The 19,051-nt window shown below is 38.4% G+C and overlaps 1 protein-coding gene across 5 annotated transcripts in view; it reads right to left on the reverse strand.

Moving 5' to 3' along the window:
- RNGTT (RNA guanylyltransferase and 5'-phosphatase) overlaps positions 1 to 19,051 on the reverse strand; it is a 361,923-nt gene that overhangs the window by 304,880 nt on the left and 37,992 nt on the right. For all 5 annotated transcript variants that reach the window (XR_010157739.1, XM_518633.7, XM_003311379.6 and 2 more), the window contains exons 5-6: positions 2,019 to 2,094; positions 369 to 609 (exon numbers count right to left, since the gene is read on the reverse strand). Coding sequence is in view for 4 of the 5 variants with exons in the window: in XM_518633.7 (XP_518633.3) it covers positions 369 to 609; positions 2,019 to 2,094 (317 nt within the window). In the remaining variant the exon portion in view is untranslated. The remainder of the gene's footprint in view (positions 1 to 368; positions 610 to 2,018; positions 2,095 to 19,051) is intronic.

Raw genomic sequence — 19,051 nt, forward strand, 5'->3', positions numbered from 1 at the left:
AGGAGGATCACTTGAGCTCAGGAGTTCAAATCCAGACTGGTCAACAAAGTGAGACCCTTCTCTACAGAAAATGTAAAAATTAAAAATTAGCCAGTCGTGTTGGCACATGTCTACAGTCCCAGCTACTCAGGAGGCTGAGGTGGGAGGATCACTTGAGCCCAGAAGGTCAAGGCTGCCACTGCACTCCAGCCTGGGCAACAGAGCAAAACTTTCTCTCCCAAAAAAAAAAAAATTTTTTTTAGAAAGGGCTAGGATGTATCATCTGACAAACCTAGCTAAAGAAACATGGCCAATATTCCATTTTTATAAATCTCAATAAGCTTGCAGAAGAAGAAAAAAAAACCTATTATAATATTTTTAAACATTACCAGTTTTAACCGTTCTTTTCTCCTTTTGCCAAAAGAAGCACTTGACCCGGGTTCTGATTCCTTCTTTCCATCCTCATCCTCATCTTCGTCTTCATCATCCTCAAAACACCAATCTGGCAATAGAGGTGGGGGTGGTGCTTCCTCTATGTCACCATACCGACGAAAAAGTTCCTTCAAATAATCACCCTTGTAGATTCCTGGTGGTCTGGCTTGGGCAAAAGTAGCAACTGCTGCTTCGATACTATAGGAAACAAACACCATGCAATTTCCTCACTATCCTCTATTTATGCAGGCTTATCAAAAACTCACTTATTATATTCAAGGCTCCATATAAAGTACAACAGAAGTTTATAAAATGGGCAAATCACAATCCTCACCCTCAAGTCATTCAATCTATTAAGGGACACATTCATTCTGAAAAGGTTTTAATATAAGGTATTCTGAAAATTCTGAAACTCTAAAAATAAATTGCTATGAGTATATAGTAGAGACCTAGATAGGGTCTGTGAAGAATTTAGTCTTGAAGGTTGAGGTCTGACTCTGCAGGAAAACATCAGTCAAAAAAACAACAATGTGAGCAAAGTAAAAGCATATTGATTTTACAGGAACTTTCAACAGATCCAGGCACTAAGAGTCTAGATCATCAAAGAGAGGATAACCATAGGCTAAATCTGACATAGGAAACTGAGATCATTGTGGAGAGCATCTGAATGGTCAGAGCTAGAAAGTACATGCAGTACAGAACCACCAACAATGCATACTGCAAAATTCAATATCATATGTGTACTTCAACTGATTATATTCAAAAAAGGACCTGCTATGTGAAAATCTTTGTAAACATAAATAATGACGCTCCCTCAGTCAACAAGAAAATTCAGTTAGTAATATATTCTCTTAAGAATATTGGGTACTAAAGTCGTAATCTCTCAGGATCTAAAAACACACTTCAAAAATAACAGATGCTCAATAAAGACATGTTGATTGGCTTAAATGGAGTAACACTCTCCCAAAAATACTAAAATACAAAATATTGGAAGAATCTGTCTCTGATAATTCTGTAAGAGGTGAAAAAAATCTGAAAAAGTGAATATACAGTTTATGAAATTCATAAGCACTCAAAGTGATTTGCTGGTTAATGCAAAACACCTGGCTGGGTGTGGTGGCTCATGCCTGTAATCCCAACATTTTGGGAGGCCAAGGGTGGAAGATAACTTTAGCCCAGGAATTCAAGATCAGCCTGGGTAACATATGGAGACCTCCTCACTAGACAAAAAAGAAAAAATTAGCCAGGCATGGGTGGCACATACTTGTGGTCCCAGCTACTTGAGAGGCTGAGGTGGGAGGATTGCTTGATCCCAAGAGGTGAATGCTGCAATGAGCCATGATCACACCACTACACTCCAGCCTGGATGACAGAGGAAACCTTGTCTCAAACAACAAAACAAAACATACATATATACACATACACACATACACACACACACCAAGTAATGGTAGTATAAAGATTAACCATATCTAAAATGAAAAGCAGTTCAAATTACATTAATCATGAGTTCACCAAAAATTTGACAATACAAAATTCTACAACTAAAATATCAATAAAATTTTTTATTACAAAATACATCTTCCATTATAACAAGATACAAATACCTCCAATCCATTTTCTCCACCAAAAAGGCACATATGAGGAAACCAGTGCGATTGAAGCCATGAGTACAATGAACACCTAGAAAATAAAGTAGCTTTGGTTAAAATTAACAAATCACTGCAGAGGCCACATTTACTTTAAAATTCCAACCTGCAATCAAAACATTTCAGCTAGTTTATAAAATAATTACATTTTTTAATTTTTTAACTTGAAACACCCTTATAACTTGAAAACTTGTCAGTTTGAATTGCTTAGAATCTAATTTATAGCTAGCTAGAAGTTTAAGTGTAATATATAGGTTTATTGATGTAAAACTGTCTCTACTGTTTAACAAGTTCTCCTAAAGCTAGAAGATTCCAAGCATTTTAAATAAGGAGGTATTTTCATCAAACACACAACTCAAAAGGACACATAAAACACATACACACAAGATCCTTCTGACCCTCAAACTTTAAATTTCTCTAGTAGAAAAAAAACGGTCCTCTTCATGATCAATGGCATATATTTGCAAAATAGTCAAATCCTATTTTCTAAAATCCAGAAGCTAGAACAGAGCAAATAAACTAATAGAAATATAAATTCATACGGGGCCTGATACTAATTAAATATAATCAACAAAAGTGACTAGCTACAGAAAATAATTAACTGATAGATACATAGTACAATAAAAATTAAGTTACCTTGAAGCTCTCTAGAAACCAACTAACTGTATTTTCAAGTTAGGTTATAATCTTTCTAAATAAATTTTTAAAACAAAGAAACCACCTAGGAAAGAAAATTTATTTTCTTAAACTCTTTCTCAGAACATATTCAAGATCATTTTAACTACTGATATGGTTTGGCTCTGTGTCCCCGTCCAAATCTCATCTCAATTTGTAATCCCCACAATCCCCATGAGGGAGAGATCTGGTGGGAGGTGACTGAATCATGGAGGTGGTTTCCCCCATGCTGTTCTTGTGATAGTGAGTGAGTTCTCATGAGATCTGATGGTTTTGTAAGTGTTTGACAGTTCCTCCTTCACATGCCCTCTCTCTCTCTTCTCACCACTAAGACTGTAAGTGTTTGACAGTTCCTCCTTCACATGCCCTCTCTCTTTTCTCACCACTTAAGACGTGCCTGTTTCCCCTTCCACCATGATTGTAAGTTTTCTGAGGCCTCCCCAGGCATGCACAACTGTGGTCCATTAAATTTCCTTCCTTCATAAATTACCCATTCTCGAGTAGTATCTTTATGTGAGAACAGACGAATATAACTAGTTTGAAAATAGTAATTAAAACATGACAATATTGCTGACTCTCCTACAGTCTTCAAAATGAAGCTTTTCCTGTTATTTCTATTTAATTAAAGGATATCCTAATATTTAAGCTGCATCTTTTTTTTTTTTTTTTTTTTTTTTTAGAGACAGGATCTCATTCTGTCAACCAGGCTGGAGTTCAGTAGCAGTAGCATGATCAGGTTCCACAGCCTTGACCTCCTGGGCTCAAGTGATCCTCCCACCTCAACCTCCAGAGCAGCTGGAACTACAGGCTCACACCACCATCCCCAGCTAATTTTTTTTTTTATGGTAAAGACAGGGTCTCATTATGTTGCTCAGGCTGGTCTCAAACTCATGGGATCAAGCAATCCTCTCACTTCAGCCTCCCAAAGTCTGGGATTACAGGCATGAGCCACAATGCCCAGCCTGTATCTTTCTAATATTACCTTCTACAAATTATTCTTCTCTGTATATATAGATCATACTGATACAGTGCAACTAAGATCAAATATAGAAATAAACTAGCTAGATTTACAAAACTTCTAGAAGAAAATACAGGAGTAAATCTTTGCAAGCTTAGAGTAGAAAAAGTTTCTTAGATAAAACACAAAAAGCATAAAATGAAGAAAAATACTGATAAATTAGACTATTTCAAAATAGCAAGGGTTTGCTCCTTGAAAGACATCATTAAGAATATGAAAAAGAGTTCTAGGCAAGACGGCCAACTACCTACAACTGAAAAACGCCTCTTCCATGAAAAGGAACCAAAATATCAAGTAAGCCACCACACTTTGAACCACCAAAACTTGACAATACAAAATCCTGCAACTTTCAACAGATCTTTTGAGAGAAAACACTGAAAGCCAATAGAGAGGCAAAGCAGACACAGTGTTTGAAGAGAGAAGAAGCGACGTAGACTGCTTGGAGTAACTAGGCACCAGGACTGGCCCCCAGTTCCAGTGCGGACCTAAGGGAGGGCTGAGTAAAGGAACCCTGGGGCACCACACTCCCACCATGGTCCTCTGGGATCCTAGCTACAAGATTCTAGCCATGAGCCCCACAGACCACGGTGCAGCTGCAGCAAAACACCACCATAGGGCCCATCCTCCAAGGCTCTCCAGCTTGTACTGAGTGGCTGCAGGTCCTGCTATCTGCAGGGCGAAGAGAGTAAGACTGCCACTGCCATAGGACCAGAGTGTATCTGATCCACATGCCCCTTTGCCTGCCAACTCTTCAAAGACTGCCTGCCTGGCTGTTCCTGCAAGACAGTGCCCACAGAACAGCCTCCACTTCCCTGCCTGAGTGTTCTGCTGGCAGCCTGCTGGCTGATCCTAAGGGGCCAGAGGACAAATGTGCAGGCCTGGTCCCACTTCCCCAGGACTCAAGCACACTGCCCAGGGGTATTGAGTTAAGCTCTGTGGCCTGAGCTTGGGCAGGAAAGGAGCCTTCACTCTCAGAATACAGAGAAGAGTGTGGCATGGAAACTAAGCAACCTCTCTTCAGAAGACCAGTCCAGGATGGGTGTGGCCTGACAGCCAGCCAAGGTTTCTTCCCCAGGAAGCTCCGTGGCTTGGAGCATCTGAAATGGCTCAACGAACTGGGCACGCAGGGCTTTTGAGACAAGCCTGGCCAGTCTGGTTGCGCCTGCTCCTGAGACAGACATCAGACAGAGACCAACCAGGTCAGGGGAGTGCAAGTTGTGAGGGCCACACAGCCATCGGCTGGGCTGCAAACCCGGGCCATGGTCACTATACTGGCTACACACACACACGGTGCCACTTCCCGGCCTGAGGATCTACCACCCTTGCTTGACCCACTGCATTACCAGACCACCTGCAGACATACCCCACAACCCACTCTTACTGACAAGCACAGGGGACTGGTAGGTCCCTAAGGAGTTTCAGGTCTCCTGGTGGCCTAACCCTTGGCTTGAATCATATCTAAGGGAGCAGGAAGAGAAGCCCACCAAAGCCCCACACAGAGCAAAGGAAACGTGAGACAGTGCCAGTAGCTGAGGGGGATACCACCAAGGCTTAAGAACAGACTATGAGAGAAAGTCATCTCTTACCCTGCCTCCTCTCTCCAGAGCACTGCTGAGGACACAATGAAATACAAAGGGAGCATGCGCAGCTGTGTAAGAGCCTATCTGCCCTTATATTTAAGCACCAACTGCAGCTTGAATTACACAGCAAAACAAAATACACTGCTTCAACATGCAAAGCCTGTGAAACCCTCATAGAAACCTATCTACAACCAAGGAACTCATACAGAGCCTTGGCCCTCTGAAAGCACCCAGAAATGAAGCCAACTGACTATACACAACATATACCACCATCAAACTCTCAAGGGAAAAAAGAATATTAAAAAAAAAAAAACCCATTCAATCAACAGCAAATTCAAAAAACAAAAAGAAGGACCAGTTCCCTCAGATGAGAAGTAATCAGTGCAAGAACTCTGGCAATTCAAAAAGTTAGAGTGTTTTGTTATTTCCAAAGGATTGCATATACTCCCTAGCAATGGATCCCAACCAGAATGAAATGTCTGAAATGATAGACACAGAATTCAGAATATGGATGGCAAGGAAGCTCAACAAGACCCAAGAGAAGGTTGAAATCCAATCCAAGGAAGTCAGAAAAACAATCCAAGATTTGGAATATAACATAGCTATACTAAGGAAGAACCAATCTGAAATTCAATTCACCACAGGAATTTCAAAATACAATTAAAAATCTTAACAACCGGCCTTATAAGAGATGCTTAACAACAGACTAAACCAAGCAGAGGAAAGAATCTCAGAGCTTGAAGACCAATCCTTTGAAGCAACTGAGTCAGACAAAAATAAAGAAAAAGAATCTTCAACAAATGAACAAAGCCTCTGAGAAATAATAGGATTACATAAAGTGACCAAACCTACAACCCACGGTATTCCTGAGAAGAAAGAGTAAGCACCATGAAAGACATATTTGAGGATATAATCCACAAAAATGTCTCCAAAGTTGCTAGACAGGTCAACATGCTAATATAAGAAACTCAGAAAACCCCTGTAAGGTACTATACAAAACGACCATCATCAAGGCAGAGTCATCAGACTTTCCAAGGTCTATGTAAAAGAAAAAATCTTAAAGGCAACTAGAAAAAGAGTCATATCACCTATAAAGGGAACCTCATCAGGCTAATAGCAGACTTCTCAGTAGAAATCTTATAAGCCAGAAGAGACTGGGGGCCTATATTTAGCATCCTAGGAGAAATTCCAGCCAAGAATTCCATATCCCACCAAATTAAGCTTCATAAGCGAAGGAGAAATAAAATCTTTGCAGGATTAGCAATTGCTAAGGGAATCTGTTACCACTAGACTGGCCTTACAAGAGATGCTTATGGGAGTTCTAAACATGGAAACAAAAACAGTATCTGCTACCACAAAAATACACGTAAGTACACAGCCCACAGACCCTATAAAACAACTACACAATCAAGGCTACAAAGCAACCAGCCAACAGCACCACCGCAGGAAAAAAATCTCACATATCATTAACCTTGAATGTAAACAGTCTAAACACTCCACTTAAAAGACACAGGGTGGCAAGTTGAATTTAAAAATGAAAAAAATAAAAAAAGACCCATCCTTCTGCTATCTTCAGGAAACCAACTCATACCCCCAGCCTCAAAGTAAAGGGATGGAGAAAGATCTATCATGCAAATGAAAAACAAAAAAGAGCAGGGGTTGCTATTCTTGTTTCAGATAAATAAACTTTAAACCAACAGCAATAAAAAAGGACAAAGAAGATCATTACGTGATAAAAAGTTCAATTCAACAAGAAGACTTAACTATCCTAAATGTATATACACCCAATATTGTAGCACGCAGATTCATAAAACAAGAACTTCCAGATGGGTAATAAAGCAAGTCTCAATAAAATTTTTTTTAATCTTAATCATGCCAAGTATGTGCTTGGACCACAGTGAAATAAAAATAGAAATCAATACCAAGATAAACACTCAAAACCACACAATTACATGGAAACGAAACAACTTCCTCCTGGATGACTTTTGGGCAAACAACGAAATTAAGAAAGAAAACAAAAATTCTTTGAAACAAATGAAAGCAGAGGTAAAATACACCAAAATCTCTGATATGCAGCAAAATTAGTGTTAAAAGGAAAATTCACAGCACTAAATGCCTACCTACATCAAGAAGATAGAAATGGCTGGAGGCAGTGGCTCATGCCTGTACTTCTTGCCCTCTGAGAGGCCAAGCAGATGGCTTGAGGTCTAGAGTTCGAAACCAGCCTGGGCAACATAGCAAGACTCCCGTCTCTACAAAAAATTTCAAAAAATAAAATAAATAAATTGCTGTAGTCCCAGCTACTTGGGGAGTGCTGAGGTGGGAGGATTGCTTGAACCCAGGAGGTCAAGGCTGCAGTGAGCCGAGATTGTGCCTCTGAATTCCATCCTGGGTGATAAAGTAAGACCCTACCTCAAAAAATAAAAAGAAGAAGAAGAAGACAGAAAGGCCTGGGCATGGTGGCTCATACCTGTAATCCCAGCATTTTGGGAGGCCAAGGCAGGAGGATCACCTGAGCCCAAGAGTTCAAGACCAGCCTGGGCAATAAAGCAGGACCCCATCTCTACCAAAAAAAAAAAAAATTGCTGAAAATCAGCCAAGCATGGTGGCATGCACCTGTAATCCTAGCTACTCAGGCTAGGGCAGGAAGACTGTTTGAGCCCTGGAGCTTGAGGCTGCTGTGAGCTATGATCATGCTACTGACCTCTAGCCTGGCTGACAGAGTGAGACCCTGCCACCAAAAAAAAAAAGAAATGAAAAGAAGATAGATCTCAAACTATCTAATATCGCATCTAAAGGAACTAGAAAAACAAAAACAAACAAATCCCAAAATTAGCAGGAGAAAAGAAGTACCTAAAATCAGAGCAGAGCAAAAAGAAGTTGAGACCCAAAAAGCCATGTAAAGAAAACCATATAGTGAAATGAAAAGTTGTTTCTTGGAAAGGATAAACAAGATGGACAGGCCATTGGCTGGATTAACAAAGAAAAAAAAAAGAGGGAAGATCCAAATAAGCACAATCTGAAATAACAAAGGTGACATTACGAACAACCGCACAGAAATACAAAAGATCCTCAGAGACTATTCTGAATACCTCTATGCACACAAACTAGAAAATCTAGAGAAAATGAACAAATTCCTGGAAACACACAACTTCACAACTGAAGAAGGAAGAAACTGAAACCCTGGACAAGCTAATAATGAACTCTGAAATTGAACCAGATATAAAAAACCTACCAACCCCAAAAAAGCCCTAGTCAGGCACAGTGGCTCACACCTATAATCCCAACACTTTAGGAGGCTGAGGCAGGCAGGTCACTGAGGCCAGGAATTCAAGACCAGACAGGCCAACATGGCAAAACCCCATCTCTATTAAAAACACAAAAAATTAGCCAGGCATGGTGGCACACGCCTGTAATCCCAGCTAATCGGGAGGCTGAGGCATGAGAATTGCTTGAACACAGGAGGCAGAGGTTGCAGTGGGCTAAGATTGCAGCACTGCACTCCAGCCTGGCCAGTAGAGTGAAGCTCTGTCTCAAAACAAAACAAAACAAAACAAAACAAAAAAGCCCTAGACCAGATGGATTCCCAGCCCAATTCTACCAGAGATACAAAGAAGAGCTGGTACCAATCCTACTGAAACAATCCCCAAAAATTGAAGAGAAGGGACCCCTTCCTAACTCATTCTACAAAACCAACATATTGTGATACCAAAATCTGGCAAAAACACAACAAAAAAAAATACTGTAGGCCAATATCCCTGATAAACATAGACACAAAAATCCTCAAAAAAATACTAGCAAACCAAATCCAGCACCACATCAAAAAGTTAATTCACTGCTTCAAGCAAACTTTGTTCCTGGGTTGCAATGTTGGTTCAACATACGAAAATCAGTAAGTGTGATTTAACACATAAACAGAATTCAAAACAAAAACCACATGATCATCTCAATGGCTGCAAAACAAGCATTTGACAAAATCCAACATTCCTGCATGATAATAATCCTAAACAAACTACGCATTGAAGAACATACCTCAAAATAATAAGAGCCATCTATGCTAAACCCACAGCCAACATAATACTGAACAGACAAATGCTGGAACCATTCCCCTTAAGAAAAGGAACCAGACAACGACGCCCACTCTCGCCACTACTATCCAGCATAGTACTAGAAGTGCTAGCAAGAGCAATCAGGCAAAAGAAAGAAATAAAAGGCATCCAAATAGGAAGAGAGGACATCATATGTTCTCCATTTCAGTAAATTTTCAGAATACAAAATCTACATACAAAAATCAATAGCATTTCTATAAACCAATGATGTTCAACCTGAGAGCCAAATGAAAAACACGATTCCATTTACAACAGCCACACAAAAAAATAAAATACCTAGGAATACACCCAACCAAGGAGGTGAAAGATCTGTACTAGGAGAACTACAAAACACTGATGAAAGAAATCACAGACAACACAAACAAATAAAAAAAATTCCATGCTCATGGATTGAAAGGATCAATATCGTTAAAATGTCCATATTGTCCAAAGCAATCTGCAGATTCAACCCCATTCCTGTCAAATTACCAACAGCATTTTTCTTTCACAGAAGAAAAAAAACTATTATAAAATATGGAACCAAAAAAAGAACCCAAATAGACACAGCAATCCTAAGCAAAAAGGACAAAGCTGAAGGCATCATATTACAACCAACCGCAAACTATGCTAATAAGGCTACAGTAACCAAAAGAGCATGGTACTCCTACAAAAAGACACACAGACAAATGCAACAGAATAGAGAACCCAGAAATAAAGCCACATACCTACAACTAACCGATCTTCAACAAAGTCAACAAAAATAAGCAATGGGAAAAGGGCTCCCTATTCGATAAAGTGTGCTAGGAAAACTGGCTAACCATATGCAGAAGAATTAAACTGGACCCCTATTTATCACCGTATACAAAAAAAAAGCTCAAGATGGCTTAAAGACTTAAATGTAAGACTGCAAACTATAAAAATCCTGGAAGAAAACCTAGGAAATAGCCTTATGGACAGCAGCCTAGGCATAGAATTTATGTCTAAGTCCTCAAAAACAAAAATTGACAAGTGGGACATAATTAAGCTAAAGAGCTTCTGCACAGCAAAATAATCAACAGAGTAAACAGATAACCTACAGAATGGGAGAAAATATTCACAGACTATGTATCTGAAAAAGGACTAATATCCAGAATCTACAAGGAACTTAATTCAACAAGCAAAAAACAAATAACCCCATTAAAAAGTGGGAAAAGGACATGAACAGACAGTTATCAAAAGAGGACATACAAGTGGCCCAACAAGAATGAAAAAATGCTCACCATCACTTACCAGGGACATGCAAATAAAAACCACAATGAGATACCATCTCATACCAGTCAGAATGGTTATTACTAAAAAGTCAAAGAATAACAGATGCTGGAGAGGCTGCAGAGAAAAGGGAATGCTTATACACTGTTGGGGGGAATGTAAGTTAGTTTAGTCACTGTGGAAAGCAATTTGGAGATTTCACAAAGAACTAAAAATAGAACTACCATTTGACCCACAATCCCATTATTGGAAATATACCCAAAGGAACACAAATCATTCTACCAAAAAGATACCCGCACTTGTATGTTTACCATAGCACTATTTACAATAGCAAAGACATGGAATTAACCTAGGTGTCCATCAATGGTGGACTAGGTAAATAAAATGCAGTACATATATACCATAGACTACTATGCAGCCATAAAAAAGAATGAAATCACATCCCTCGCAGTAACATGGATGCAGCTGGAGGCCATTATCCCAAGTGAATTAACGCAGAAACAGAAAACCACCTATCACATGTTCTCACTTAAAGCTGGAGCTAAATTTTGGGTACACACAGACATAAAGACAGGAACAAACACTGGGGACTCCAATAGGAGGAAGAGAGGAAGAAGGGCAAGGGCTGAAAAACTCCCTATTGGGTACTATGTTCACTATCTGGGTAATAAAACCAACAGAAGCCCAAACTCCTGCCTCACACAATATACCCTTATAACAACCTGCTCATGTTACCCACTGAACCTAAAATTTAAATTTTAATTAAAAAAGCAAAAGGAAAGCCACAGAAAATATTTGCAACCCATATATCTGGCAAAGGACTTATATCTGGAATATATAAAGAACTATTTTGTCAGGCAATATTTGCTGATACAAATAAAAAATTTTTTTTAAAACTGTTACAGTTCAATAAGATAACTCAGTATTTTTTAAACCTGGGCAAAAGATCTGAACTTTACAAAACAAAATATGTAAGACCACGAAGCACATAAGTTGCTTAACATCATCAATTATCAGGAAAATGCGAGTTAAAACCACAATGAGATCCTAGTACACATTCATTAAAATAGCTAAAATTGAAAAGAGTGACCGTATCAAGTGTTCCTGAGGATGTAGAGGAACTGGAACCCTCATACTGTGGTTTTACCAGTATCTACATCTATCGAACCTCAGATTCTTCCAGGCAGGTGGCTCATGCCTGTGATCCCAGCACTTGGAGGCCAAGGCGGGTAGATCACTTGAGCCCAGAAGTTCAGGACCAGCCTGGGCAACATGGTGAAACCCTGTCTCTAGAAAAAATACAAAAATTCGCCATGCATGGTGGTGTGTGCCTGTAGTCCCAGCTACGAAAGAGGCTGAGAGGAGAGGATCGCTTGAGTCCAGGAGGTGGAGGGTGCTGTGAGCGGTGATGGCGTCACTACACTCCTGCCTGGGTGAGAGTGAGACACTGTCTCAAAAATTAAAATAAATCATCAGAGTGTACAATTTAAATGAATCCTGTTTTATATAAAATTATATCTCAATATGTTGTTTTTTTAGCTAGATGCTAAAGTGAGATGCTGGTATAAGTCTGTAGTTTGTATTAATAACATAATCCAAATGTTTGTGTTCATCAATATGGCCTTGTTCTCAGCAATGAACTTTATCAAAAACCCAGGTTATACATTTGATACATTTAAAAATATATGCCAAAAAATCACTTTAATCTCATTTGTATATTATGGTAGGAGTTCTTTCCAAAAAAATTTTTTACTATGTGGAGGCCAAAGCAACTCCATCTTGGATGCTAATCTGCCTATGTTGACTTCTGATTAACCCCAGTTCTGGGAAGGCCTCTAAGATTTCTAGTTTATCTACTGTTCTTTGTGTAAGAGCATGTCCTAACTATAAATCCTGACCAAAGGTAAAAACAACCTTGATGTGATTGTACTTACTTGTTCTACTTAACCCTTCTGAATCACCTGTTTCCTGAGGTTTATAAGCCCTGGCCTTGGGAGTAATGGTGGGGATCCACCATCTTATCTCACTGCCACCTGACAAGCAGGATTGGTTTCTTTTTAAGTCCCTATTAAATATATCTTTCTAAGAAACCGGATTTGTCAGTCTCTTTCTTTGGTTTCTTTGCTTCCTTGGACTTTGAGAATAGGTTTGCATAGGCCTGCCCACCACAAAACATGCTACTTTTAAAATTTTTTTGAAAACAACTATCAATTGAGCCAAATCACCAATTTCTACATTCCTGGTATAATAAAATGACCATTAATATTTAGAATAAAAACCTTAGTCATTGAACAACTCTCAATAAAAAAGTATATTTATACAATGGAACTGCAGACAGTAGGAACAATCTGTGCAAATGTAAATATATTAATCAAAAAAGCACATATGGCAAACTATAAATAAATCAGAATGGCTAGAATATGAGCTGTGGTAAGAAATGCCAAATGCAGTTGGAGAAAATGAAAGGGTCAAAATCCTAAAAAAACCTGTGAAACATACTGAAGATTATAAAGGCAATGGAGATATAGTAAAGAATTTTAAGCATGGCAATAAAATTATCAGAGTTTAGAAAAACCACTCCCACGGCTGATTATAGCTCTGGCCTGTAATCCCCAGCACTTTGGGAGGCTGAGGGTGGCGGATCACTTAAGGCCAGGAGTTCAAAATCAGCCTGGCCAACATGGAGAAACCTCATCTCTACTAAAAATAGAAAAATTAACTGGGGTTGGTGGCGGTTGCCTGTAATCCCAGCTACTTGGGAGGCTGCGGCAGGAGAATCGCGTGAGCCCAGGAGGCAGAGATCGCAGTGAGCTGAGATCATGCCACTGCACTCTAGCCTGGGCGACAGAGCGAGACACCATCTCAAAAAAAAGACTGAGAATGAACCATGATGGGCTTCAAAGAACAAAAACACAGGGTCATGTATGCCAAGTAAAGGAAATTTTCTAAGTTATGAGTGCTTAGATGTCACATAATGATTAGAATGGAAAATCACTATTTGATTAAGAGTGCTAGCCAGGTGCAGTGGCTCATGCCTGTAATCCCTGCACTTTAGGAGGCCGAGGCGGGAATATCACTTGAGGCCAGGAGTTCAAGACCAGCCTGGACAACACAGTATGACCCTGTCTCTACAAAAAATAAAATTTAAAAAATAGCCAGGCATGGTGGCAAGTGCCTGTAGTACCAGCTACTCAGGAGGTTGAGGTGGGAGGATTGCTTGAGACCAGGAGGTCGAGGATGCAGTGAGCTATGATTGCACCACTGCACTCCAGCCTGGATGACTGAGTGAGACACAGTCTTAAAAAGCAAACAAACAAAAAACAGTGCTGAGGGAGGACTCCAGACTGCAACAAAGTGGATAGGAATAAATGGATTCAAGTATAGATTCTTTTAAAAAGTCAGCTGAGAAAGGGAAGAGGGAATGCAAAACAGAAAGAAGGGTACGGGGTTTTTTTCAGCGGGAGGGGATTATTTAACAAGTTTAGGTATGTTTACAGGCTCAGGACAAGAACCTAGTTAAACCACAAAGCTTGACAATAATAGAAACGATATAAGTGAAATTAAGTTTCTGAAAGAAGAAAATAAAAAACAAAGAGATCAGCCTTGAACTGAAGACATCACTTAGAAATAAATAGCTATGACCAAGAAAATCTATAAATTCCATTATCTCCATTGCTTTGTTAGAAAAAGTGCTTCAAAAAAGCCATACAAAGATGTGCACTATAAACACATTTTTGTATTCATGTATCTTAACCCAACATGTAAATTTCCTTACTATCTTCTATTTCAGACCAATTCAAGCAACAAATATTTCAACTTTCGATGTTTCTCACCTAAGCTACTGTTTTTGTATCCAATTTTTACTCTTGCAAGATTAAATATTTTTATGAATAGGAAATGTAATAATAATTGCCAATTAGCTAATATGACATGTGAAGATATGTAATCTAGGAAAGTACCATTTTCCTTTTAATATTTTTTATATGCAAATACAAAAAGTCCTAGTCTAATGGTTGTTATACATCAAAACATTTATAGATAGGGTTATAAAGTTACAAAACCATCAAAACAAACCACTATAGAAAAATGTGGGAGATTATGTATTTGATATTTAAAAATCCATTAATTAGATATACTACAAGCTTAGATACGTCTTCAGTTTTTGTTTAAAGCAATTTTCAGTTTTCTTCATCATGAGAATGGGTCCATCTAGTGGTAAGTAAGCCACAGTTTTTAACTAAATATTAGCTCACAATTAACTATTTCAAGGCAACTTCTATTCAAATTTTTCTAGGCAAGCTAATGTAATGAAATAAATGTATATGGCATTTACAATCAAACTAGGAAAAGAAACTCCCCAACAAATAGACAGAGAGATTAGCTATAGCTATACATGTTGGGGCAGTTTATAAAGGGGCTGGTGACAATGTATCTTTTTAAATAAAGCCTGATCTCAACATACACTATTTTGGAGGGTGGGGGGGCGGGTATAGACAGGGTCTCTCTATGTTGCCAAGGCTGGTCTTGAACTCCTGGGCTCAAGAGATCCTCGGCCTTGGTCTTCTGGGATTGTAGGCATGAGCCGCCACACCTGGCCCACAATTTTATTTCTATCTCACTAGCTAAATTTTTTAATGCTAAAAATCCTAATTATCTGATCAGTCTAATTAGGTCAGTAGTTCTTTTTTTTTTTTTTTTTTTTTGAGACGGAGTTTTGTTCTTTTTGCCCAGGCTGGAGTGCAATGGAGCAATCTCGGCTCACTACAACCTCTACCTCAGCCTCCTGAATACCTGGGATTACAGGCATGCGCCACCACGCCTGGCTAATTTTGTATTTTTAGTAGAGACAGGATTTCACCATGGTGGTCAGGCTGGTCTCAAACTCTGACCTCAGGTGATCCACCCGCCTCGGCCTCCCAAAGTGCTGGGATTACAGGCGTGAGCCACTGCACCGAGGATTCAGTAGTTCTCAACTGGGGAAGATTTTGCCCCCCAGGGGACATTTTGTAATGTCTAGAGACAATTTTAATTGTTACAATTTGTGGGATGAAGTTGAAGTCCAGCCTGAACAACATAGCCAGACCTGGTCTCTAAAAAATTATTTAATATAATACAATAAAGGCAAAAAAAATTAATGCAGTTGTTCCTCAGACTCCTCAGGGGATTGGTTCTGGGATCCCCCTCAGATACCAAAATCCTCCGATGCTCAGTGCTCAAGTGCCTTGTATAAAATAGCATAGTATTTGCATATGACCTATGAACATCCTGCCATTTTCTTTGAATCACCTCTAGGTATTACTTATAATACCTAATGCAATGTAAGTGCTATGTGAACAGTTACTATACTGTATTTTTTGTTTTGAAAAAAGCAGGTTATTTATATGGTACAGTATGCAGCTATTATTTAACAGAACAATATTATGAGATATACATGAAATATGTTAAGGATGTGTGTATATATATTCATACATTTACATGAATATATATAACAGTCACACATACATACACATATATTGAGGTATATGACTAGAACCTACACAGCTTAAGGTAATACTGAGGCCTTTATCTGAATAAGTAAAAACAACTCACAGAAGTGTTTTCTCATTTGAGAGAAGCCATTATAGGGGTAAACATTAAATATGCTTAATGAATTCAAAGGAGGGCAGTCAAGCAATTTTAACCTCTGGCATTAGATGTCATGATTTTAGAAAGATTCATACTCCAGGTTTAGGAAAACAAATTCATCCTTGTTATAAATTGTGCAGTTGTATTCTTAGAAGAACTGATAAGAAAAAATTCTAATTGTTTTGAGTGTTTACAGGTTATAAAATTTATAGAACCTAGTGATATATATATATTTTGTTTTATATTCCCGGCAGTGATTCTGTTCATGTGGATTGAAGTGGAAACATTTGCTTTGGGCCTGCCAAATTTTGGAGCACAGGATGTATTGCCAGTTATTTCTTATAGTATTACTGTAGAGACAATAACAGAAACTAGTCTCAGAACTGATTGCTGATAACACCTTTTTAAATAAAAAGCACTAAAGAATCAAGCTTAAGTAGTCTTAGGATCTGAAAATACTGTCCTGCTTTTATAGTACTTTCATTTATTTTTAGTTTCAGAAAAGGAATTTTTATCAGCCTTGCACAAACTCTTGCTGATCAATATTTGTGACCAGTAGTAAACATTTGTGATGTGGCAAAGGTTAGACTCAGGTTTCTTTTCAAAGCTGTCTTGGTTTTAAAAAAAATCCCAGCCTGGGTGACATAGTGAGACCTGGTCTTTAAAAAAAAAAAAAGTAATCTTTGAATTAGCTGATATAATTGTTAATTTATCAATTACAGTTGACAATTGATTCAGTTATCAGTTGATAATTGGTGAGGCTGTGGGCTAATGCTGTAGGCTTCATGGAAATATAAAGTTCTTGAAACACACAGAAGCTTGAAACCTTTTCTAATCCTTAGCAGTAACTACAGCTTCATAGTCCCTTATCTGAAACCCTTAGAACCAGATGTTTTCAATTTTTACCATACTGTTAGCTTCTCTGGGGCAGTACTCTCAAATTTTTTTTTATTATGGAAATTTGCAGACATACCCAAAGTAGTGAGAATAGAAAAATGAAACCTCATCCATCCGTCTTTGGTAATTATCATTTTGCTGATTTTTTTTCATCCTCCACCCTTAATAATATTTTTGGAGTAAATTGGCCTTCCTATATCTGTATTAAAAATATTTGGGAAAAAACTCAATAAAAAATACAGTAAAAAATAATACAAATTTAAAAATACAATATAGTAACTGTTCACATAGAACTTACATTGTATTAGGTATTATAAGTAATACCTAGAGGTGATTCAAAGAAAACGGCAGGATGTTCATAGGTCATATGCAAATACTATGCCATTTTATACAAGGCACTTGAGCACTGAGCATCAGAGGATTTTGGTATCTGAGGGGGATCCTAGAACCAATCCCCTGAGGAGTCTGAGGAACAACCACATTAATTTTTTTTTTGCCTTTATCATTATTATATTAAATAATTTTTTAGAGACCAGGTCTGGCTATGTTGTCCAGGCTGGACTTCAACTCCCAGGCTCAAGCAGTCTTTCCACCTTAGCTCCCAAGTAGCTGGGACTACAGGCATGTGCCACTGGGCCCAGCTCTTACTATTATTTTTAATTTATACATAATAACTGTATTATAAATACATAAATACATATTTATGGGGTAGAGTGTGATATTTCAATACATGTCTACAATGTATAAAGATCAAATCAGAGTAATTAGCATTTTAATGACCTTAAACTACATTTTAGAGCAAGTCACAGATATGTCATGTCACTAAAAATGTTTCAATACACATCTCTAATAAGGACTCTGGGTTTCATATGATTACCATGCAATAATTATACCAAAAGAAGAGTTATAAATTCCTTAACGTCATCTAGAACCTAGTTTGTTTTTAGATTTCCTCAATTACCTTAAAAAAAAATTTTTTTTTTTTGAGATGGAGTCTCGCTCTGTCGCCCAGGCTGGAGTGCAGTGGCGCAATCTCGGCTCACTGCAAGCTCCACCTCCCGGGTTCACGCTATTCTCCTGCCTCAGCCTCCCGAGTAGCTGGGACTACAGGCGTCCGCCACCACGCCCAGCTAATTTTTTTGTATTTTTTTATTAGAAACAGGGTTTCACCATGTTAGTCAGGATGGTCTTGATCTCCTGACCTCGTGATCCACCCGCCTCGGCCTCCCAAAGTACTGGGATAAAGTTAATGTTTCAAATCAGGATCCAACAATACCTACAAACTGCATTTTTTGTTAGGTATCTCAAGTGTCCCTGATTCCCTCTTTTAAATGCAATCAATATGATGGAAAAGCCTAGCCACTGTTCTATGAAATGTTCCACATTCTGGATTTATCTGATTGCATCCTCATGGTTTCAATTAGCTTGTTCTCTTATCTCCCATATGTCTTGTAAATTGACAGTTAAATCCAGAGACATAATTAGATTCACTTTTAAGACTTTAGGTAAGAATATTTTATAGATGGTACTGTGTATTTTCTTTCATACCACATCAGCAAGCACATAATGTTTGGCTGTCCCACTTTTAGTGGTACTAAGATAAGTGGGTTCAAGTGGTGGCTGCTCATTTCTTCTGTTATAAAGTTTTCCATTTTGTATTTTACTTAATGATTTTACTGACCATTGATGATTGTTGTTTCCAGGTTGTTTTTTTTTTGTTACCAAGGGAAGTTGTGGTGAAATTCCTTTCACATAACTCTTTATGTCCATCTCTGACTACTTCCTTAAAATAAGTTCGTAGTCTTGATGAGTCAAGAGAAACACTTTTAAGGATCCTGAGAAATACCACCATGTTCTCTC

This window comes from Pan troglodytes, chromosome 5, assembly GCF_028858775.2.
Source record: "Pan troglodytes isolate AG18354 chromosome 5, NHGRI_mPanTro3-v2.0_pri, whole genome shotgun sequence".
NCBI classification, from domain to species: Eukaryota; Metazoa; Chordata; class Mammalia; order Primates; family Hominidae; genus Pan; species Pan troglodytes.